The sequence below is a fragment of the Leptopilina heterotoma genome, unplaced genomic scaffold, assembly GCF_015476425.1.
Source record: "Leptopilina heterotoma isolate Lh14 unplaced genomic scaffold, ASM1547642v1 Lhet_116, whole genome shotgun sequence".
NCBI lineage: Eukaryota > Metazoa > Arthropoda > Insecta > Hymenoptera > Figitidae > Leptopilina > Leptopilina heterotoma.
In genome coordinates this window covers 853,344-878,842 of record NW_025110835.1, presented here as the reverse complement: position 1 = coordinate 878,842, position 25,499 = coordinate 853,344, and the positions used below count along the sequence as shown (strand labels likewise).

The 25,499-nt window shown below is 21.8% G+C and overlaps 1 protein-coding gene across 2 annotated transcripts in view; it reads left to right on the top strand.

Moving 5' to 3' along the window:
- LOC122509469 (hormone receptor 4-like) overlaps positions 1-24,405 on the top strand; it is a 36,504-nt gene extending 12,099 nt beyond the window's left edge. The window contains exons 2-4 of one of the 2 annotated variants that reach the window (XM_043623588.1): positions 9,804-10,132; positions 18,802-18,882; positions 21,979-24,405. In XM_043623588.1, coding sequence (XP_043479523.1) covers positions 10,001-10,132; positions 18,802-18,882; positions 21,979-22,998 — 1,233 coding nt within the window. In that variant the 5' untranslated portion in view covers positions 9,804-10,000 and the 3' untranslated portion in view covers positions 22,999-24,405. The remainder of the gene's footprint in view (positions 1-9,803; positions 10,133-18,801; positions 18,883-21,978) is intronic. The other variant, XM_043623592.1, reaches the window with a different exon arrangement.
- Positions 24,406-25,499: the final 1,094 nt, after the last annotated feature.

Here is a 25,499-nt window from a genome sequence, read left to right as displayed (position 1 = left end):
TTATAAATTACAATAATATAAAACAAGATTAAAAAAGTCATTAATTTTTCAGGGAAAAAAAATTTATTGTATACTCTTATTAATCACTTGGAGAAAAAAATATATTTGACTCGGAGGCTGCTATAAATTATTTATTTGTTTCACATAAATTTTATTTTTATTTCTCATTATTATTTATTTGGTTCACCAAAAAAAATTTATTTTGAAACTATAAAAATATATACTTAGCAATATTTTATACTTAAATTTAGTGTATTTTATTCTTAAAATAAGAATATACTTTTACACTGAAAAAAAATTAATTTGATTCAAATAACCGGTTACTTGACTATCAATAAAATATTTACTTGAATTAAGTTTATTTTTATTTGAGTCAATTAAATCCTATTTAAACCAATAATTTCAGTATTTGAAGCAAATATGATTTGAACTATTTAATTGATAGAATTAAAAATTATTTTTTGTAAAACGAAAATATATTTTTCGGGTTCCTTTCAATTTAATTAATAGTTCTAAAAAAATATTGCCAAGCTGACAATTTTCGTTAAATAAACAGAATTTTAAAATTCTTCCTTTGAAAATTATATTTTATTTATAATTTAATTTTATTTCTATATATTTCAATATGCATTTACTTACGAGAAAAATTCGAGAGGAAACGTGTTGTTTAACTCACCTGAAACAATAATAAGAGAAAATACTTGATATTAAAATTATTAAAAAATAATTAGTAATGAAAACAAGTAATAATTTCTATTAAATGTAATTCTATTAAATTTCTTCTATAAATAAATATTAAATAAGTAATTTATAAACTTATACATTTCTAAGTTATATTTTATCAAAATTATTAAATTATTTAATAACCACGGACCGAATACATGGGAATTTGGGGTTCGGTGAAATATTTCGTTCAAATAAATTTTATTTGGTACAAATAAAAAATTTGTTTGCATCAAGTAAAATTCTTATTTTAAAGCAAATAAAAAATTTACTCTGAGACAAATAAATATATTTTTATAACTCTCAAATAAATCTCAAATAAATTATAACTCAAAAACAATTTTTCTCTGGGCATTAATTATAATTTTATAATAATATATACAAAAAATCATAATTAACTAATACCTATAAAATTTTTACTGTATTTTATTTTGTTTTTATTTTAATTACATTATATAATTTAATGATAATTATCCATTGAATTTAAATTCTGTAACATTTTTCGCATTCAAATCTAAATTTACGATTTACTGATTAGATATAGTTGTGTCCTTATCAGAAAGGTATATATTTAAAAGTAAAGCTCTCTATATCAACTTCTCTTGTGAACTAATTTAATTCCAAGTAAATATTTACATTTCTACAAATAATTTTGATTAAATCAGTAAACTTGTTTCTTTGTTTCTTTTTTTCTTCACTTGACATTGAATTACTCTAATTTATTGTCATAACGAATTCTTGCTTTCATTTGAAATTCATACATATTTATTATAATATTATACGAAATTGATCGAAAAATGGTTTTCAAATATATAATTTAAAATTTTGACACTAATCGTATCAATTTTTTTCCCCTTTGCTTTTTTTTAAATATATTTTATATATTCATTGAAAAAAAAAAATTTATTTCGATATAAAAGTAAATTAGTGTGTATTTTTATCATTTTCTTTTTTAAAAATGCCTAGGATTTTTTTTTTTTGGAAATTTAATGTAAATTTTTTTTTATTTTGAATACTCCCACTGTGAATGGGACAATTTTTATAAATCAAAATCGAATTTCTCGTGTGGTATAATTATAATCTAAATATGAAAATTATGCGTAAACTTGAATCAAATTTTTGACCCGGAAATATTTTCGTTTCTATGTATATATATTTCTCAACAATAAATAAATGAGGCATAACATTATTTTTGTTTGCGTCACACTCGTCTTTCATTCATGAATTAAATTTTTTATTTTTTGAGAAAGAAAAGAAGAAAATTATAAAACAGGAATTTGAAAAAAGAACTAAATTTTTTTTTAATTCAATTCAATGGTATTTGTTTCAAATACAGAAATTATTAGTTCAAATAATTATTGGTTTAAATTTATTTGAATTAAAGAAAAATTATTTACTTCAAGTAAATATTTATTTCATAATACAAAAGAAATCGTTTATTTGAATCAAATAATTTTTTTTAGTTTATATTAAGTACGAAATAAAAATAAACAATTTCTTCTTATCTGACAGATCAAAATGAAAAAAAATAATATTTTGCAGTTGTCTTTTGTCCCATTTTTTGTTGCATCAAAATCTTAAATGCGAATAATTTTCTAGAAAGTCGTGAATGTTGAATGAGAACTTATCAATCTTCTTAGCACATTATTCTCATTTTTTTGACATTTCTTCTTTTCACATTTAGTAATTTTTTTTCACTTCATAATTATATAATATCTGTATACGATAATTTGAAACATTTGTATAATTCGATTTTAATTTAATATAATAATAATTAATAATGAATAAAAAACATAGATAAAAAAAAAAATAAATAAAATAAATACAACCCATTTTCACAAACAAATTAAATAATGAAAAATATTAATTGTAAAATTATTCGAAAATATCAATATCAATATCAATTTTCAATACTTTTTTAAATAAATATTTCATCATTAATATTTTTCCATAGGAATTAAGATTTTCAAAAATTTCAAATTCAAACCTTTTTGAAATTCAACCACTTAGAAGAATATTTATTATAAAAGAATATTTATAATTAGTTTTATTATCTAAAATTTTAACTGAAATAATTCAGGTTTAAATCAATTTTTATTAGAAAATTCTACGAGAGTTCAATTATTTAAATACAAAAACAAACATTTTATTGAATAATTGAATGTTTCTCAAAAATTGAATTGTTAAATAGAATTTTATCAACAGATTTTTTTAATAATTAATTTAACGCTATAAAAATTCAATTATTATATAAAATTTTAACAGAAATTATAATGTTTAAATTAATTTTTATTAAAAAATTCTACGAGAATTCAATTATTTAAATACAAAAATAAATAATTTAATGTTTCTCAAAATTGAATTGTCGAATTGAATTTTATCAACAGATTTTTTTTAATATTTGAATTCACGTTCCAATGCTTTTAATATTCAATTATTTTCTAAAATTTTAACTGAAATTCATTTTTAAATCAATTTTTAATAGAAAATTCTACGAGAATTCAATTATTTAAATATACAAAAGTAAATAATTTATTGAATAATTTGATGTTTCTAAAAAATTAAATTCTCATAAAGAATTTTACCAACAAATTTCTAAATAATTGAATTTTTTTGATGAATTTTAATAAAACTTTTAAGAATAATTATATTTTTCGAGGAAATCGATTAAAATTGTATTAAAAATAATTGAAATTCTGTGATGAGATTTATTATTTATGAAAATAATTGAATTCCTGTAAAATTGTTTATTTATAAACATAATGGAATTATTGCCAAAAAATGTATTAAGAAATTTATAAATAATTGAATTCCTGTAATATTTTCAGTATTTATAAAAGGTATAATTAAATGTTTGCGTAGAATTTTATCAAAATTTGTTTTAAATAATTGAATTCTTTTTGAAAATTTTATTAAAATAGCCTATTCAAAATAATTGAAATGAGGAAAATTTTTGAAAATAATTGCAATTTTGACAAGAATTTTATTAAAATTTTTGAAAATAATTGAATTTCGGAGAAGAATTTTATTATTCATGAAGATAATTGAAATTTTGACGAGAATATATTTAAAAATTTTTTAATATAATTGAATTTCTGCGAGAAATTTTATTACTTTTGAAAATAATTGAATTTTTGCAATCATTTGTAATTTCTCTAGAATTAATTAAAAAATTTAACTATAATTTCAGAAGAATATTTGAGTTATTAAGATTTTTCAAAAATCTAATTTAAAGTTTCTAATTAAATTCATTCAATATTGAAATTTTATAAAAACGCAGTTATGAATTCTAATAATTAAATTTTTTTCCCCTGATTTCTGGGAACCCTGAATTAAACTGACACCCACCACTTTATTTTGAGAATTAAATTTTAAATCTAAATATTCTTAAACGTGTAGATTATTTTAGAAATTATGATAGTTTTATAACAAAACAAGACAATTTTAAGAATTTTTTTGTTTCTTAAAAATTACAATTTTTTTGTTCGAGGTCTGATTTTTAGAAAATCTAATAAATTTTAGTGACTTAGAGTAAAAAAAATGCCAATTAATACATTTTAGAAAATAAATAAATTTTTTATAGCATTAAATGAGTAGCATTTACACAATTTTTGTAGATAGTGTCAGTTTAATTAAACTGGCTAAATAATATTTCGAAATTTATCAGGGAATAATTAAATACACAAAAAAACGTAATGTTGAGTGTAATTATAAAATTTTAATATTTTAAGTACTAATATTAAATAAATATACAGTTATAAAAAAATTACAAAGTATTAAATTATTTCCTAAATGATAAAAAAAAAATGTTCAATAAAAATTCTCACAAAATTATATACTTTCTAGTTTCTATAATTCAGCAAAAAAGAAATAAAGATTCTTCGGAATTCTTCCACAAGAGGATAAAAATAAAAAAAAAAGTATATAATTCGAGGTAAATTGTTATTATTTGCCTTAATTTTTTCTGCAAATAGCGCTGGGCAATTCTGTGAAATTAATTTGTGTCCAACGAAGTAATTAGTGGTTGTATTTATGTGCCCCAACAAGTGGTGATCTTCGTTAAGTTGCTAATGGTGCTGTATTACCGTAAACACGGTGTTACGAGGGAAGGACGAGAGGGGAGGTAAGGGCCCTTTGGAGACGAGTCGATAAGTCTTCACGCGGGCAAAAAGATCGCGACTATACTCGCCAATCCTTATACTTCGAGAGACGGATTTTATTCTCATTTAAACTTCACTCAAGTTTATATTTACCCCATGGAATACTGCTTTTCATACTGCACGTCCTCACCCAGAATGAAGTTTATAATTCTCCGTGAAAAACTCTATACCTTTTATATTTTTATACAGCCATATATATACACATATAATCGTATATATATATTGTTAGTCATTAATCCTTGTGCGGCACTCGTTATACCACGCTTATGATTTCAAATGAGAATGAGTTCTCATTTCTTGTTCCATAAAAAAAAAGAAATTCCAACATTTTTTATAGAAGAAGAAAAACACTTTCGACAATTATTTCTTGTATTTTCTGAATTTTTATTCTTGTTTTCTACAAGGGCTCGAACAAGTGAAAGTATTTAAAAATATGTACGGACTTTACAGACCAAAAATGAAAAATTAGAATAATTAGAATTTTCAAATTCATTTGTTAACAATTTAATTTTACAAAATTTCAATTATTCGTAAATTCTTCAATTTAACATATATATTAGAAAATGAAAACTTAAAATAATTTTTTACGGACCAAAAATGAAAAATTACGGACCATTCACAGACCAATTACTCATTAATTCTTAAATCAATTTTTATTATAGATAATCCCACGAGAATTTCATTATTTAAATACAAAAGTAAATAATTTATTAAATAATTGAATGTTTCTCAAAATTGAATTCTCATAAAGAATTTTACCAACAAGTTTTTAAATAATTAAATTATTTTGTCGAATTTTATTAAAACTTGCATGAAAATAATTACTTTTTTCAAGGAATTCAATTAAAATTGTATGAAAAATAATTGAAATTCTGTGACGAGTTTTATTATTAGTAAAAATAATTGAATCCTTAAGAAGAATTTTAGTACCTACTCTTGTAAATAATTGAATTTCTGCAATAATTTGTAACTTCTCCAAAATTAAATTTTTTTCCTAGTGTTTGAACTAAAATTCTTCTTTAAATCGATTATTTTTAATAATTTTCGAAAAAGTTTTTTGACAATAATTTTCAAATCAATTTGTGTACCTACAATATTCAATTTTACGAAATTTTGATTATTCGTAAATTGTCCAATTAAATATATATTAGAAAATAAAAACTTGAAATAATATAAAAAAAATCCAATTAAACTGTTTTAAAAAAAAATTAATTTCAAAATTCAATTATTTCTAAAAAATTCACGCTATATTGGTTTTAATATTCAATTATTATCTAAAATTTTAACTGAAATTCGTTTTTAAAGCAATTTTTATTAGATAATTCTACTAGAATACAAAAATTTAATTACAGAAATAAATAATTTATTGAATAATTGAGTGCTTCTTAAAATTCAATTTCCATAAAGAATTTTATCAGCAAATTTTCAAATAATTGAATTCTTACGACGAATTTTTTATAAAATTTTTTAGAATAATTACATTTTTCGAGAAATTCGATTAACCACTTCACTGGCATGGCGTTCCAAATGGCGTTCCACGCGCCGAGGCCGAGACTGGCAAAAACACCGAAATGGCGTTCCTAATAAAACTTTATTTTTTAAGAGTGTAAACTACTTTTAACTTTTACAAAGCAATATTTCTATAGTTAAGACATCAGGTAACAAGATTATCACAATAAAAGTTTCAGTTTTTGAGATTTTCAATGTTTCTTTGAACGTTGAAATACTCAATTTTTACCACTTTTTAACAAATAGCGTTCCACTTTTTTTCAATTTTTATGCAGTAAAAGTCATATTTTTTATTTAAAAAAAAATGTATTTATATACAATATTATATTATAATAATAATAATGTAATAAATAAAAAATAAATATAAATAATTGATAAATAAAATATAATAATTATTAATAATAACAATTACTATTATTGTTATAATTATTATTATAATTATTGCATTATACTATTATATAATTGTATATTAATACATTTTTTTAAATAAAAAATATGAGTTTTACTGCGTAAAAATTGAAAGAAAGTGGAACGCCATTTGTTGAAAAGTGGTAAAAATGGAGTATTTCAACGTTTGAAGAAACATTGAAAATCTCAAAAACTGAAATTTTTATTGTGATAATATTGTTCCCTGATGTCTAAACTATAGAAATATTGCTTTGTAGAAGTTAAAAGTAGTGTACACTCTTAAAAAATAAAGTTTTATTAGGAACGCCATTTCGGTGTTTTTGCCAGTCTGGGCCTCGGCGCGTGGAACGCCATTTGGAACGCCCTGCCAGTGAAGTGGTTAAAATTGTATTAAAAATAATTGAAATTCTGAAATGAGTTTTATTATTTCCGATGATAATTGAATCCCTAAAAAGAATTTTATTATTTTTAAACAATATTTATAATTTTTGCGAAAAATATTATTCTTCTCAAAAATAATTGAATTTCTGGGCAATAATTTGTAACTTTTCCAAAATTATAAATTTTTTTTCTTGTTTTTAATTAAAATTCTGCTATAAATGCTTTATTTTTAATAATTTTTGAAAAAGTTCTTTGAAAATTTTCAAATTCATTTGTTTACAATTCAATTTTATAAAATTTTAATTATTCCTAAATTCTTCAATTAAATATATATTAGAAAATAAAAACTTGAAATAATTTTTAAAAAAATCCTGAATTAAACTTTCTCAAAAAAATGAATTTCACAGAATTATTAGTTTAAAATATGAAAAAATCAGATTTTCAAAGATTTTAATATGAAACCTATTTAAAATTCAATTATTTCTAAAAATTCACGCTCTAATGCTATTAATATTCAATTATAATCAAAAATTTTAACTAAAATGCATTTTTAAAGCAATTTTTATTAGACTACTAATTATTCTACCAGAATTCAATTATTTAAATACAAAAATAAATAATTTATTGAATAATTAAGTGTTTCTTAAAATTCAATTCCCATAAATAATTTTATCAACAAATTTTTAAGAATAATTACATTTTTCGAGAAATTCGATTAAAATTGTATTAAAAATAATTGAAATTCTGTAATAAGTTTTATTATTTTGTTAAAATAATTGAATTCCTAAAAAGAATTTTATTATTTTTGAACAATATTTATAATTTTTGCGAAGAATTTTATTCTTTTTGAAAATAATTGAATTTCTGCAATAATTTGTAACTTTTTTAAAATTAATTTTTTTTTCTTGTTTTTAATTAAAATTCTTCTATAAATGCATTATTATTAATAATTTTTGAAAAAGTTCTTTGAGAATTTGCAGATTCATTTGTTTACAATTCAATTTTACAAAATTTCAATTATTCGGAAATGCTTCAATTAGAAATATATTAGAAAATAAAAACTTAAAATAATTTAAAAAAAAATTCAATTAAATTTTTTCAGATGAATTAATTCTACAAAATTTTTTGTTAAAAATATGAAAAATTCAGAATTTCAATGATTTTAATTTGAAACCTTTTCAAAATTCAATTATTTCTAAAAATCCAGGTTATAATGCTTTTAATATTAATTATAATCTAAAATTTTAACTATGCAAATCATTTTAAAATCAATTTTTAATAGAAAATTCTACTAGAATTCAATTATTATTTAAATAAAAAAACAATTTATTGAATTGTTTTGAATTGAATTCTCATGATGAATTTTATTAATAAATTTTTAAATAATGAAATTCTTTTGACGAATTTTAATATAATTTTTAAGATTCGATTTCGACATTTTTCGAGAAATTCGATTAAAATTGTATTAAAATTAATTGAAATTCTGCAATGAGTTTTATTATTTATGAAAATAATTGAATTCCTAAAAAGAATTATTTTATTATTTACGAAAATAATTGAATCCATGCAAAAATTTTATTATTTATAAAAATAATTGGATGATTGCGAAGAAATTTATAAAAAATTTGTAAAATAATTGAATTCCTGTAAAATTTTTATTCTTTTATGAAATTAATTAAAGGTTTGCGTAGAATTTTATTAATTATTTTTAAATAATTGAATTATTTTAGAAAATTGTATTAAAAGAGTAGATATTAAAAATCATTGAATTGAAGAAAACTTTTGAAAATAATTGAAATTTTGCCAATTATTTTATTAAAATTTTTGAAAATAATTGAATTTCGGAGAAGAATTTTATTATTTATCAAGATAATTGAAATTCTGTCGAGAATTTAAAAAAAAATTTTTAATATAATTGAATTTTTGGCAGAGAATTTTATTATTTTTGAAAATCTTTTCTCAATCAAATTACGGACTTTATGGACCTTTTTTTTCAAAAAATCTGACTTTTACGGACTTGAAGCAAATTTACGGATCTAGTTCGAGCCCTGTCTCTATTATAATTCTCAAAAAAGTTGCAAAATATAAAAAAAAATTCCGTTTTTAAATAAATATTTGTGGCTGTTTTCTTCTTTGGGAGAAGCGACCCCCCACTTTGGGTAGCGAGTCATGGAGAAGGGAGCAGTCGCATGGTGGGGGGTCGCTTCTCCTAGCTGATTACTTGAGCAGACTTTTTGCAATTTAAGGGCTAATTAAATTTAAGTAGATAATAATTCAATAGAAATTTATTAATTAAAAAGTAATTAAATAGTATTTACTTCAATAGAAAATAATTACATAGAAATTAATTAAGTAGAAATATAAAATAATGAAATAGAAAATAATGAAATAAAAAATAATTGAATAGAAAATAATTAAATAGAAAATAATCAAATAGAAAATAATCAAATAGAAATTAATCAAATAGAAAGTAATCAAATAGAAAATAATCAAATGGAAAATAATCAAATAGAAAATAATTAAATAGAAAATAATTAAATAGAAATTTATTAGATAGTAATGAATGAATGATAATTTAATGAAATAGCAATGAATAATTGTAAAAATAATTTTCTGTCACAGGCGAATAAGGAAACGAATGATTATTATCAACGAGGATGTAAGTGTATATTGCACGAAAAAGAGAAAAGACAAGAGGGAAAAGATAGCGGGAGTGAAATTTTTTGGTGGATTGAGAAAAATGAAGGAGATTCTGTGGAAGATGAGAAGTCAACGAAGAGAGAGAAAAATGTTGACACAAAGTAAATAAACGAGATCGGATGGACGTGGGCGAATTGTCGAACGTGGCTGGATTGGCTGGAACTGGCAACCACTGTTCACCAGGAGTTGGCACTACAGGTTGGTGGACCTCTTCTCCAACAATTGCAACGACCCCGGCCAATACTGACGTAGTGAGTATTTTTTTGCTCTTCATTTTCTCCTTCTATTTTCCTTCTACTTTATAGCTATTAAACTTCCATAGAAATTTTTTTTTCAAATATTTTCGAAATTTCGAAACAAATATAGAAGAAATTTTAATAAATCCTGTATTTGTTAATTAATTCTAAGCAATTTTTCTAAGGATATCAAATTGAGACAAAAAACGAATCAAAATGTTGCTTTGCAACGTTGCAAAGCAACATTTTGATTCGTTTTTTGTTTCAATTTGATATCCTTAGAAAAAACTGTTAATAAATAAAAAAAATAAATAAATAAATAAAAAAAATTGAGAAAGTATTTAAAGAGTTTTAAATTCTGGACAATGCACTCTAAATATATTTAATTAAATATCTCGAGAGAGACCTCTATCATTTTAAGGACCTTGACCTTTGTAGTTCTTTGACAGTACTTTGCTTGGAAATATTATGCTAATTATTTATAGAAGCACTTAACTCACATGCGAATGAGTAATTAATGTCTTGTTAAGAATTATAATTATTATTTGCCGTGTATTGTTCATTCAGGTATGATTACTTACGTTAACTAGTAAACTTTATATAGACAATCTTGATGCACAATGGAATGCAATAAATAATATAAAAACAATTTTTTTTTCTCCGCTTTTTCGAGGCATCATATCAGTTAATTGCATTTCACTTCTAATTAGTAAAATTTAACGACCATTGGATAAGAATATTTCATTCTCGACGAAAATTTTTTTTTATTTTTTTTTAATTCATCTGTAAGGTGTATTAATCGAATTTGAAATTAATAATTAATAATTAATCATTGGTAATTAATAGTCAATCATTTGTAATCAATAATCAATAATTAATAATTAATTATTAATACTCTATAAATTTACTTTCTCGAATTAAAAAAAAGTTCATAAGTAGAGTCACACTTGCGATTTATAGAAATAATCAAATTATTTTATAACTTATTTTTGTATTTAATTTATTTGAATTCTCGTAGAAGTTTCTGAAAAGAATTAATATGAAAAATAATATTTCAATTAAAATTTTAGAAAATATTTGAAGAATAGAAAGAATTGCAGTTCTAATTTTTAGAAATAATTAAAATTCAAAAAGTATTTTGAAATATTGCAGGTATTTCGAAATTTTAATTCCTTCTGGACAAATAAATAACAATAAGTTATCAAATATTTATTAAACAAACAAAAATTAATGAAATTTGAAAAATTATATTTAGAAATTTTAACAAAATGTGGTTTTCAAAAAATTGTAATTGACATTTTTGGAAAATAGTTCAATTCTCGAAAATAATTTTAAAAAATATGAAGAAATGGGAAATTTTTTCAAATTTAATTAAAATAAATTTTATATTTTAAAGAATTTTATTTTCTCGCTTTAAAAAATTATTTTTAAATATTTACTGTATTTTTTGAAGAATTTTTACTAAAAATTTGGAAAATAATTGAAATTCACAAAAAATTTTGTATTTAAATAATTCAGTTACCATTAAATTCTATAATAAGAATTGATTTAAATTAAAAAAGAATTCAAGTTAAAGTTTTGAAAAATAATTGAATATTAGAAGCGTTATAACAGGAATTTTAAGAAATAATAAAATTTTAAAAGGTTTTTGAATTGAAATTTTTTTGAAAATAGTTGAATTCCCGAAAATAATGTTTAAAAATTTAAAAAAAAAAAATTTTCTCAAATGTAATTAAAATAAATTTTATATTTTAAAGAATTTTATTTTCTTGTTTTAAAAAATTATTTTAAAATATTTACTGTATTTTTTTGAATAATTTTTACTAAAAATTTGGAAAATAATTGAAATTCACAAAAAATTTTGTATTTAAATAATTCAATTTTATCGTTGAATTCTAATAAGAATTGATTAAAAAAATAACTCAAGTTAAAGATTTGAAAAATAATTGAATATTAGAAGCGTTATAACAGGAATTTTAAGAAATAATTAAATTTTAAAAGGTTTTTGAATTGAAATCTCTTTGAAAATAGTTGAATTCCCGAAAATAATTTTTAAAAATTGAAAAAAAGGAATTTTGCTGAAATTTAATTAAAATAAATTTTTTACTTTAAAGAATTTTATTTTATCGCTTTAAAAAATTATTTTTAAATATTTACTGTATTTTTTGAAGAATTTTAACTAAAAATTTGGAAAATAATTGAATTTTACAAAAATTTTTGTATTTAAATAATTCAATTATCATTGAATTCAAATAAGAATTGATTTAAAAAAGAATTCAAGTTAAAATTTTAAAAGTAATTGAATTTGAAAATAATTTGTAATTTCAATTATAATATATGTAACAAAAAGTTTTTAAATATTTTTTTAACAAAAATTATTGATGTTTTAAATAACTTAATATAGTAATTCTAAAAAAATTACTTTTGTGTTTAAATAACTGAATTCTCGTAGAACTTTCTGAAAATAATTAATTTGAAAAAGAATTTCAGTTAAAATTTTAGAAAATATTTGAAGAATTGGAATAATTGCAGTTCTAATTTTTAGATTTAGAAATTTTTAGAAATAATTAAACTTCAAAAGGTTTTACATCGAAACTATTTGGATTTTCAATTATAATATAACAACAATTTTTGAAGTATTTTTTAAACAAAAATTATTGAAGTTTTGAATAATTTAATGTTGAAATTCTAAAAGAATTCGGTTTTTGAAAAATTGTAATAAAAATTTTTTCTAAGCTAAATTAATTCCCGAAAATAATTTAAAAAATTGAAACAGTTAAAAGTTTTGTCAAATTTCATTGAAATAAACTTTGTATTTGAAAGAATATAATATTTTATCTTTTTAAAAAGTGTTGATATGTAATAGAATTTTTTGAAAAATTATATTTCAAAAAATTATATTTTTTAAAAAACAATTAATATTCATTAAAATTCAAAAAGAAGGTTTCTTTAAACTAAACAACGAGTTTGAAAATGTCATAGTGTAGTTATGCTATTTATTATAATAAATAAATAATTGAAACCCAGTCAACAGAGTTTTGTACAATTTTAAGAGAATAATTTATGAGTTTATTTTTTATTTACTTTATTTCATTTTATTCACCAGAACATTTAAATAGAATCTCTTCATGAAGTTATAATTTGATTCAAATAATCGATTAATTGCGACTATTATCAATTAAATATTTAATTAAATCAAATAATATTTATTGGAGTCAATTAAATGGTTTAATTCATATTTGCTTCAAATACTGAAATTATTGGTTCAAATACCATTTATTAATTGACTCCAATAAATATTATTTGATTCAAATACCATTTAATTGACTCCAATAAGTATTATTTGATTCAAGTAAATATTTAATTGATAATAGTTAATTAATCGGTTATTTAAATCAAATAAATTATACAAAATATTATGTAAAAAAAAAAAATTTTTTTATTGGAGAGAAATTTATTATATGCTATTAATATTAATATATTATAAATTATTCTCTAAATTTGAATTAGTAAAAATGTTTACTAATTCGAATTAGTGATTGACTTTTTGCTTTCGAATTAGTAAATTTTACTAATTAATAGTAATTTGTAGTAATTTATTAGTAAAATTAAATTCATTAAATTGCCGCCTAGATGGCATGAAAATTCGCTCATAAACGAAATGAAGCAAAATACGAATCATGCTGGAGATGTAAAATTAGTTTCAGTTACAAAATAAATATTATAAATTACAATAATTAATTAATTGTATAATTGTAATAAATAAATAGTTCTAATTAATGGATAAAATTAAAGAAAATAGGGGAAAAATAGGTTATTTTTCAAACATAAAAAAAACTTTAATTCAAAATAGATTTTATCGAATCTATCGAATAGTATCAAACAGAATCAAAAATATTTTTTCTGTTTTCCCCTCTTGTACGAATTTTAAGTAAAAAAAAAATAATAAATAGTTGTCTCATAGAAACACGCTTTTGATATTTTGAAATTCAATCTCCAACAGTGTTTCCCACAATTATTAAACACTCTTAGGAACATATCAAGCCGTTATGATTCCGAAATGTGTTTTAAGCGCAGAAAATCTTGTTATATATGCTTTTACGAGCCAGTATATTCCAAGGATCACGCTTGCACTTGAAACATTTACAAATTCTCATTCCTAATGCAATCACCTTTAGTGAGGATGGGAACTTCAACCATCATCTTTGTTAATCGCATCTGTGTGGGACTTAAGTTTATGATTCTTAAACGCATGTCCACTTGCCGTTATTTCCTTCAATTCATTCGCGGACTTTCCCAGAGTTTGTGCTTATATACAAGATTATTATTATAAAAGGGACGGTCACAATATATTGTTTAGAAAAAAAAAAGAAAAATATCATTTGTGTATAAAATAATATACCCTTTTTCAAATCTTACCAACAATATGTATATGAATGGAACAATAAGGAAATAGAAAAACTTGCGTGTGCATATATACACAAATTACACATGCCCTGAAAATATCAAGTGCTAAAATATATTCGCGGTCAGGTTATGGAATATTTAAGCGAGGTGTTTATATGTACTGTACAAAATTTTATGACTTTCAAACTGAATAGAAAATTCTTGCATATTAGATTTAATAATTATACATATTATTTTGGTATGTTATAAACGAAGAATAAATCCTTTAATAAATAGGTAATAAACAATTTAATAAATCAAAATTTCTAACAAGATTCTGTGGAGAGTGAGAGAATCTTTTTATGAGTTAGTGTAGAGAGAAATATTTTCATGGTCAATCAAGTACAGTTTTATTAATATAATAAAAAAGAAAATAGAATTTATAAACAATTTAAATTAAAAATTCAAAAAAAAATTTGCGCTTGCAATATATTTAATAATTACACAAGCCAGTGCTGACGAATTGGAAGATTTTTCTTCAAATCTGAGGAAAATTAAAGCAATCTGCAATATTTGAAGAATTTGAAGAAATATTGTAAAAACGAAGATTTTTTGAAAATTTTGCAAAGGTTGTGTATATATATATCAAGTAATAATGAAAATATTTATAAACATTTAAATAATATAAATAAACCGTTTTTCAAAAATAAATTATAATTCATGTTCTTTACATTCTTATGATTATAATAATAAATGTAATAATTATTAATTACTATCGTAAATGTTACTGTTCCATTTATTATTTTGCAAATTAAAATTTTATATTTTCAAATATATTAATTTCTGAATAATTCAGACTCAAAATTAAAAAAATTCACTTCGTAAATAATAAATTTTTTTTTAGGAATTCAATTATTTTCAAAAATAACAATATTCATCAGAAGAATTCAATTATTTTGAAAATTAATAAAATTCTTCGCAGAAATTCAATTACTTTCAAAAAATCTAAAAAAAATTGTAGTCAACATTTCAATTATCTTTATAAATGAATACGAAAATTCATTGCAAAATGGAATTATTTTCATAAATAACAATATTCATCACAAGAATTCAATTATTTTCAAAAGTAATAAAATTAATGGCAAAATTTCAATTATTTTCAAAAATTTTTCTTAATTCAATGATTTTTAATATTCTACTATCTTAATAAAATTTCCCAAAAGAATTCAATTATTAAACAAAAATTTTGATAATATTTTACACGAATATGCAATTATTTTCCAAACAAATAAAAATTTCAGAGAAATTCAATTATTTAAAATAGAATTTTGCATAAATTTTTTTGAAAAAATCAAATGATTTAAAATTTGTCATTAAATTCTTCGCAATAATTCAATTATTTTCATAAATAATAAAACTCATTGCAGAATTTCAATTATTTTCAATGCAATTTTAATCGAATTCATCGAAAAATGTTATTATTCTTAAAAATATTATTAAAATTCGTCTAAAGAATTTAATTATTTCAAAAATTTGTTAATAACATTTTTTATGAGAATTTAATTTTAAGAAACATTAAATTAATAAATTATTTATTTTTGCATTTAAATTGTTGAATTCTCGTAGAATTTACTAATAAAAACTGTTTTAAAAATGAATTTCAGTTAAAATTTTAGATTATATTTTAATATTAAAAGCATTATAAACGTGGATTTTTAGAAATAATTGAATTTTGAAAAGGTTTCAAATGAGACTCATTGAAATTTTGAATTTTCATATTTTTAACAACAAATTTTGTAGAATTAATGCATTTGGAAAAGTTTAATTGAATTTGTTTTGAAATTATTTCAAGTTTTTATTTTCTAATATACACCTATTTAATTGAAGAATTTCCGAATAATTGAAATTTTGTAAAATTGAATTGTAAACAAATGAATTTGAAAATTCTCAAAGAACTTTTTATCAAAAATTATTAAAAATAATGGATTTATAGAAGAATTTTAGTTAAAGACACTGGAAAAAAATTTAATTTTGTAGAAGTTACAAATTATTGTAGAAATTCAATTATTTACAAGAGTACTAAAATTCTTCTTAAGGATTCAATTATTTTTACTAATAATAAAACTCATCACAGAATTTCAATTATTTTTCATACAATTTTAATTGAATTACTTGAAAAAAGTAATGATTTTCATGCAAGTTTTAATAAAATTTGACAAAATAATTTTATTATTTAAAAACTTGTTGATAAAATTCTCTATAAAAATTCAATTTTGAGAAACATTCTCTTATTTGACTCAAACTGGTTATTTAATTATTAACATTCAATTATTTAAAAAAAATTTGTAATAAAATTCTTGTTAAGAATTAAATTATTTTCAATAATTTTAATAACATTCTTTGGAAGAATTCGATTCTTTTTATAAATAATAATATTTTTTGCGAGAATTCAATATTATTTTCAATACAATTTTAATTAATTTTTCTTGTAAGAATTCAATTATTTGAAAAAAATTTTGGATAAAATTTGTCAAATGTCTTTAATTATTTTCAAATTTTTGGATAAAAACTTTGCAAGAATTTAGTAATTTTCAATGCATTAATAATTAATTTTAAAAATTCAAAACATTGAAATAGAAAATTTATTAAAAAAGTTGAGATGAAAACAAAAACTAACTTTAAACTGCGAACAGATTCAAACACAACAATATTAATTTATTTCTTTAAAATTGTTTGTGAAATTTAATTTCATTTATCATATTTTAGAAAAAATTATAACCAAAATCTGAAGAAATTTTTTTGATTAGTTTAAAGATTTCTTAAGAGAAATAAGAAAAAATGGAAAATTGCTTTCTTAAAAGACTTTTTTAAAAATTAACTTAATTATTTTATTACTTATTTAACATTACAAAAAGTAAAATTAATAAGTTAGCAAACAAATTAATTATTTTTTAAATATTCGAACAAATTATTTACCATGTAAATTGAACACAGCAGAATGATATTTATAATCTGTCCGCTTCATCTTGTTTGTGAGAGAATTTTCATGCCATCTGGACGGCAACTTTCCGAGTTAGAATGGCGCGAAATTCAAATTTGAAACAAGAAAACAAGTCAAAGAAGTTAATAAAAAGAAAAAAGTATTAAAATTATTAAGAAGGGAAAAAAAGGCAGTAGGAGCAATTTTCTTGAACTTTAAAAAATTCGACGCCAATTCTTAAACACTGATTTTTATAATTCAAAGAAATATTTCACAAAGTCCACTATACAAAAAAATAGCAAAAAGAATAAGATTTAAAATTGCGTTCAATATATATAAAAACATATTGTGACTCACTCTCATAATATTTGATTGGTATAATTTCGTTCTGGTGATTGTTTCGCTATTCTCTCTCTCTCTCTCTCTTTTCCTCTATACCTCGACCTTTCTCATCTTTATAAGTCGTATATTTTGCCCCCTCTCTTTGGGGCATTGCAACCTGGTACACAACCGCGTTCGTAATCACTGACTAAATAGGTTTTAATAGGAACTCGGTCTCGCAACCGAATCTCATCATTCTTATACAAGTGACAGGTGAAGAGAGTGGAGAATTTTTTATTCTTTTTCTTCTTCTTCTTCTTTTTCTTCTGCTTTTTTTTTTAAGTACAATTTCATTTCTTGAGAACAAGTCAACGGTATCTAATGTATCATCAAGTAGAATTTTAATAATCACAAATTACACTCAAATAGGATATGTTTAAATAGATCTCTTACTCTTTCTCCGCGAATGATAAATTATGTTATATCTAATAGCACGTTCCTTGAACAAAGATAATTTTATTATTTTGTATTTTCTTATTCTCATTATTATTCTTATTATTATTTTTGTTATTACTATTTTTCTCCTTCTTCTCTCCTTCTCCGTTTTTTCCTTCTTCTTCTTCTTCTTCTTCTTATATTTTATTATTATTGGTATTATTTTGTTATTATTATGACTATGATAATAACAATTATTATTATTCTCCAATTTTCTTTTCATCTTCTTTTACTTTTTCCCTTCTTATTGTTAATATTTATTTATTTTTCTTCTTCTTATTCTACTTTTTCTTCTTTTCTTAATTTTTTCTTCTTATTGATATTAAAAAAAGGAAAAAGTAGAAAAATATTTCTACTCTTTCCTTTTTCTGTTTTTCTACTGTTTCTTCTCTTTTTTATTATTTTTATTAATATTATTATTGTTATAATGTTTTATTTCTATTATTATCATTGTCAGTATTATTACTATCATTATCATTTTTCTCTCTTTTTTTTGCACAAGCAGATGAATCAACTCTGCAGGGTTTGCGGAGAACCGGCTGCCGGCTTCCATTTTGGTGCTTTTACCTGCGAGGGATGTAAGGTAAGAATTTATTAAAATACTTCACTAGGATCATTAAATTTCACTAATTAATGACTTCCTGGTTTTTTCTCGCCTTTTTTTTGTAGATTTTATAATAGTCACTTTTAATTATCGCAAGAATTTGTTAAAATTACTTTCTAAAGTTTTAAGGACGTTGAACCTAGACTACAAAATAAATAGTAAAATTTGACTATGAATTTTGTAATTTTTTCGAAATTTTTTTCATTAACATTATGTGACTGTTTATCATACGATCATCGCAATGTTAATTTCCCGAATACTTTTTCTTGTAAAAAATATTAAATTGTTTCTAATTGCAAACAAAGCGTTTTAAGTGAAAAATAAATAATTTCTTACAATTTTTCAACATTAAAGTTAATTTAAATGGTTATGTGAGAATTGTTATTTGTTTCAATTTCTTGAAATGACAAAATTTGGATTAATCAGGTTTTAAAAACTTACTCTTCATATTAAATTTTTGCATTAATTTTTAAATCAAAATTTTATTAGAAAATTCTACAAGAATTCCATTATTTAAATACAAAAGTAAATAATTTATTGAATAATTGAATGTTTCTCAAAATTAAATTTTTATAAAGAATTTTATAAACAAGTTTTTAAATAATTAAATTATTTTGTCAAATTTTATTAAACCTTGCATGAAAATAATTACTTTTTTCAAAGAATTCAATTAAAACTGTATAAAAAATAATTGAAATTCTAAAATGAGTTTTATTATTAGTAAAAATAATTGAATCCTTAAAAAGAATTTTAGTACTCTTGTAAATAATTGAATTTCTGCAATAATTTGTAACTTCTCCAAAATTAAATTTTTTTCCAGTGTCTTTAACTAAAATTCTTCTATAAATCCATTATTTTTAATAATTTTGGATAAAAAGTTCTTTGAGAATTTTCAAATTCATTTGATTACAATTCAATTTTATAAAAATTTCAATTATTTGGAAATTCTTCAATTAAATATATATATTAGAAAAAAAATTAAATAATTTAAAAAAAAATTCAATTAAACTTTTTCAAATGCATTAATTCTACAAGATTTGTTGTTAAAAATATGAAAATTCAAAATTTCAATGATTTTAATTTGAAACCTTTTCAAAATTCAATTATTTCTAAAAATCCACGTTTATAATGCTTTTAATATTTAAATATAATCTAAAATTTTAACTGAAATTCATTTTTAAAACAGTTTTTATTAGTAAATTCTACGAGAATTCAATTATTTAAATACAAAAATAAATAATTTATTAACTTAATGTTTCTTAATATTAAATTCTCATAAAAAATGTTATCAACAAATTTTTAAAATAATTAAATTCTTTAGACGAATTTTAATAATATTTTTAAGAATAATTACATTTTTTCGAGAAATTCGATAAAAATTTTATTAAAAATAATTGAAATTCTACAATGAGTTTTATTATTTATGTAAATAATTGAATTATTGCGAAGAATTTAATGACAAATTTTAAATCATTTGATTTTTTCGAAAAAATTTATGCAAAATTCTATTTTAAATAATTGAATTTCTGTGAAATTTTTATTTGTTTGGAAAATAATTGTATATTCGTGTAAAATATTATCAAAATTTTTGTTTAATAATTGAATTCTTTTGGGAAATTTTATTAAAATAGTAGAATATTAAAAATCATTGAATTAAGAAAAATTCTTGAAAGTAATTGAAATTTTGCCATAAATTTCATTACTTTTGAAAATAATTGAATTCTTGTGATGAATATTGTTATTTATGAAAATAATTCCATTTTGCAATGAATTTAATTAAAATTCCTGAAAACAATTGAATTTTGGTGACGAATTTTGGTATTCATTTATAAAGATAATTGAAATGTTGACTACAATTTTTTTTTAGATTTTTTTAAAATAATTGAATTTCTGCGAAGAATTTAATCAATTTTCAAAATAATTGAATTCTTATGATGAATATTGTTATATTTATGAAAATAATTGAATTCCTAAAAGAATTGTATTATTTACGAAGTGAATTTTTAAAATTTTGTATATGAAATTATTCAAAAATATTGTTTATATTTAAAAGTATAAAATTTTTTAATTTGCAAAATAATAAATGGAACAGTAACATTTACGACAGTAATTAATAATTATTACATTTATTATTATAATCTTAAGAATGTAAAGAACAATAATTACAATTTATTTTTAAAAAATGGTTTATTTACATTATTTAAATGTTTATAATTATTTTCCTTATTACTTGATATATACACTGCCTTCGTAAAATTTTCTAAAAATCTTTAAGTTTTTACAATATTTCTTCAAATTCATCAAATATCGCAGATTGCTAAGATTTTTTCGTTTATTTATAATTCTGTCTTATTTATAATTTTTTTTATTTATGTTTTTTTGTTGTTACATGAACATAATAATACTAACAGATGAATGATATTTATAATAATCCGCCTGTGCCATCTCGTTTACGAGCGAATTTTCATGCCATCTGGACGGCAACTTTTAGAGTTATAATGGCGCGAAATTCAAATTTAAAACAAAAAAAACAAAGTAAAGAGGTTAATAAAAAAAATGATAAAATAAATTTAATATTTTACAAGAAAATTGATCGGTAAATTATAACATTGTGACGATATGAAAATTGAAACAAAAAACAAATTAAAAGTGTTGTTTGATTCCTTTTCTGCCTCAATTTGATATCCTTAGAAAAACTGTGTTGACATTCACATTTTCTTCCAATTTGTGAAGTACACTGAAAAAAAAGTTCTGGATAGGTTATATCTAACACGATATTCTAGTTAAAACAATCAAAATTCTGGTTAAATTAACTAGAATTCTGGTTAACTGAAAAAAATCTGGTATAAGGGCATATTTAACACGAAATTCTAGTTAAAAACAGGTTTTCTGGTAATTCCAATCCGAACTTATTTTTCAGTGTATTCTTTTTTTGAAAGATATTTATTTTTTTTACCATTTTTTTGGGGGGGGGGGGGGGAATGCAGAAGCAACTTTTTTTCATTAGTTTCATTTTTTTTCTCTTGCTATTTTGAATAATTCTACAATGAGTTCTTTTTCATCTTCTAATTGCAGTCCTTCTTTGGAAGAACCTACAACAACTTGAGCAGCATATCAGAATGCAAAAACGGAGGCGTCTGTGTGATAAACAAAAAAAATCGCACAGCCTGCAAGGCATGCCGTCTAAGAAAATGTCTAATGGTAGGAATGTCAAAATCAGGATCACGTTACGGTCGACGTTCAAATTGGTTCAAAATCCATTGCCTCCTACAGGAGCAAGCACATCAGCCACTCTCACGTTTCAAGGATCAAAAAGCCCTCTACGAGAAGCCCTTCTCCTCACTAGACGCCGCCAATAATAATAACAATAACAACAATAACACAACAACAGCACCCAATAATAGTCAAATAGTAAATAATTTCCCCGAGAGAATGACAAAACGCGAAGAGGTCAGTGCATTGAGGCCACAGGACGTGTCGTCTCATCGTCAAACGGACCAAATTCCCAGACCACAGGAGATGCTGAGGCCACCGGCCGACCTTGTGAGACCTCACGAATTACTGAGGCCGGAAGCAGCAAGATTTCCAATGTGGCGCGGTCCACCATTGTTTCATCCGGCTTTCAATCACATGCAATTATTGAACACACCCTTCTTCTTTCAACAGCGATTCATTGTGCCCTATGTGAATCAAGTGGGTGCGGCACAGGCTGCCGCTAGTTTATCGAGTTCATCCAGTGACAGCATTAGTTCGCGAACGACTCCATCGCCCAAGGAGCAGGATGAGGAGGATGAGGAGGAAGAGGAGGAGGAGGAGGATGAGACGAGAAACAATGATAATCAAGAGGCGGATAATGGTGACACTGGTGGTGGTCGACAATTGGAAATCTCCTACGATAAGAGTATTGCATTCCTTCGATCATTAGGTCCCGAGCAAGAGGAGCCAATTGATTTGAGCCTCAAGAATCATCCGCAGGATTTGAAGACGCAAATTATTCTCAAGGATGAGGAGGACAGATCGTCGGAAAGTGAGGATAATGATATGGACCTAGATCCTGAAACTGGTCCACCTCTGGATCTAACACGAAAAACTTGACCTTGAAAATAGCGTCAAATTTCCCCCCCCCCCTCACAATTCTTTGTAGTTGAATCTCTTCTGTGAAGTGCCTTAAAGAAAATCTCCGTTTGGAACTTTATATGAACCTTTCCTTATTTATAAAATTAAATCATTAAAATTTCTCTTATCGTGAAGAGATGCTTCTTTTTTGGAAAATGAATCGACACTGTTTAACTTAAAAGTATCAAATTGCAACCAACTGATCCAAAAATGTGGATTAAATCAAAAATTGAGACAAATTTTTGTCATCAAATTAAAAATTGATCCAAATTCTTGGCATCATATCAAAAATTGATCCAAATTTTTGGCATCAAATCAAAACTTGATCCAAATTCTTGGCATCAAATCAAAAATTGATCCAAATTTTTGGCATCTAATTAAAAATTGATCCAAATCTTTGGCATCAAATAAAAAATTAATCCAAATTTTTCGTCATCAATTTGATTCATTTCAGTATCAATTTGACACTTTCAAGAAAACTGTGGAAACATGACAATTTTTTTTTTATTTTTCTTCTTCTTTTTTTGTTCTTCATTCAAAAATCGGTGTGATGCGACCGAAGAAAATTGCTCAATTCTCTATTTGAACAATTGTGCGCGAAAAATAACGCCTGCAATTATGAACAGTGCCTTTTTTGAAAAAAAGTTACATATACCTTTTAGTGCCAGTAAAAAAAAAATGCCGTGATTCTTTCGTGAACACAGCTTGCGAGTATTTTATATACACTTATATTTCGATAGGAAAAAGTGAAATTATATTAAAAATTTAAAAAAAAAGACTCGAAAATAGTGTAAATATTTATATATAAACATATATAGAATATACGCTGATGATGCGATTTGTCAGTAAAAAAAAAACCCAAGGCCAGTCTTGCAATAATTTTTTGCCTATTTACATTATTTCTTTTTTTGTTTTTTTTTCTTTTATGAAGTTGACAAAACGTTCAATGGAGGTCTTATCGTATTTTTGTGAAATTCATTGATTTTTTTCAAAAAAGAATCAGAATTTTTTCTATATCTATATAGTCAAAAAATTGGAGAATCAAAAATACGAATATATTTTTGTGATGTTTGGTTTTTGTAAAATAAACTATTTTTCTACTTCTTTGTATAATAATGTAGAGAAATTTGCTTGTAAAACGATGAAGAAAAAATATATTTTTTTAATTTCAATAAATCTGTATAATTTTGAGAAAATTTGAACAGATTTCAATTTTTATACAGTGAATATTAAAAAATTTTCTGTGTAATTTTCAATGCCAATACTTGATTTTCGAGAAAATAAATTAACACTTTTCTAAAATAATTTTTTTCTTCATTTTTAAAAAATCTTTTGAGACTTCTTTTATTTTTATTTTATTCTATTTTTTACTTTTTTGAAAACCCATCTCCCTAAATTTGAATTAGTAAAAATCAGTTAATAAAATTAGTAAAATAGTTTACTAATTTGAATTTCAAATTTTACATAATTTATTGGAAAAAAATCTCATCTTTCGAATGAAAATGATATAAATAATGAAAAAAAGGTATTTTTTGTAAAAATTGAAATACAAGATTTACTTTTTAAAAAAAGGGATTAAAATATGAAGAAAAAGATGTCATTGGAAGTTTACGTGGAATTTCTCTATATAAAAATTATTTAAATATATCATGAAGATTATAAATAATAAATGTCTATAAATTATAGACATGAAGATATTTATATTTTTTGTTTTTTTATATTTATACTATTTTTTTCTTTTAAACACGAAAACATATTTTTCATGTTTATAACGAAATTTTATTATTTCCATATTTTAAGGAAATAATGAAAAATTAAAAAAAAATTAAAATTAAAAGTTTCAAAAATTGGAATAATATATAGAAAAAAATTGTTTTCTCCAGTACAATATTATTAGTAATTTACAAATTTACTTGTAAATGAAAAAAGACGAATAATTTACTATACTTTTTGATATATAGTAAAACCTAAAAAATATTTCGAAATTCGTCGCACTTTTTTGTGTAGTTTTTTAATATCCAAAGTAAATTTTACCATATCCGAACTAAATTTTAGTAAAAGATTAGAAAAATAAAAAGAAAATTCACTTCGGATTTAGTAAAATTCCCCGAAAATAAAAAAACTGTTCAAAAATGGAAAAAATCTTTTACTTATTTTTTTTTCCTCTTGTAAATTTATTGTAAGATTCTCAGCTTTATTGTTATTTGCCTTTTAAATCAATTAATAAAAATAAAAATTATTTTTTCGATTCATCAAATAAAAGATAGATTTTCATTAAAAAAAAAAAAAAAAAACCAAACAATAATTTAAAAACTAAGAGAAAAATCACTTCGGATATAATAAAATACTCCAAATTGAAAATAAAAATTAAAAAATAGTAAAATGATAATTTCCCCTGAAGAAAAAAAGAAACCCAAAAATTTTTTTTAATAATATAAAAAAAAATAAAATCTGTAAAATTTTAACAGTCATAGTCTCTT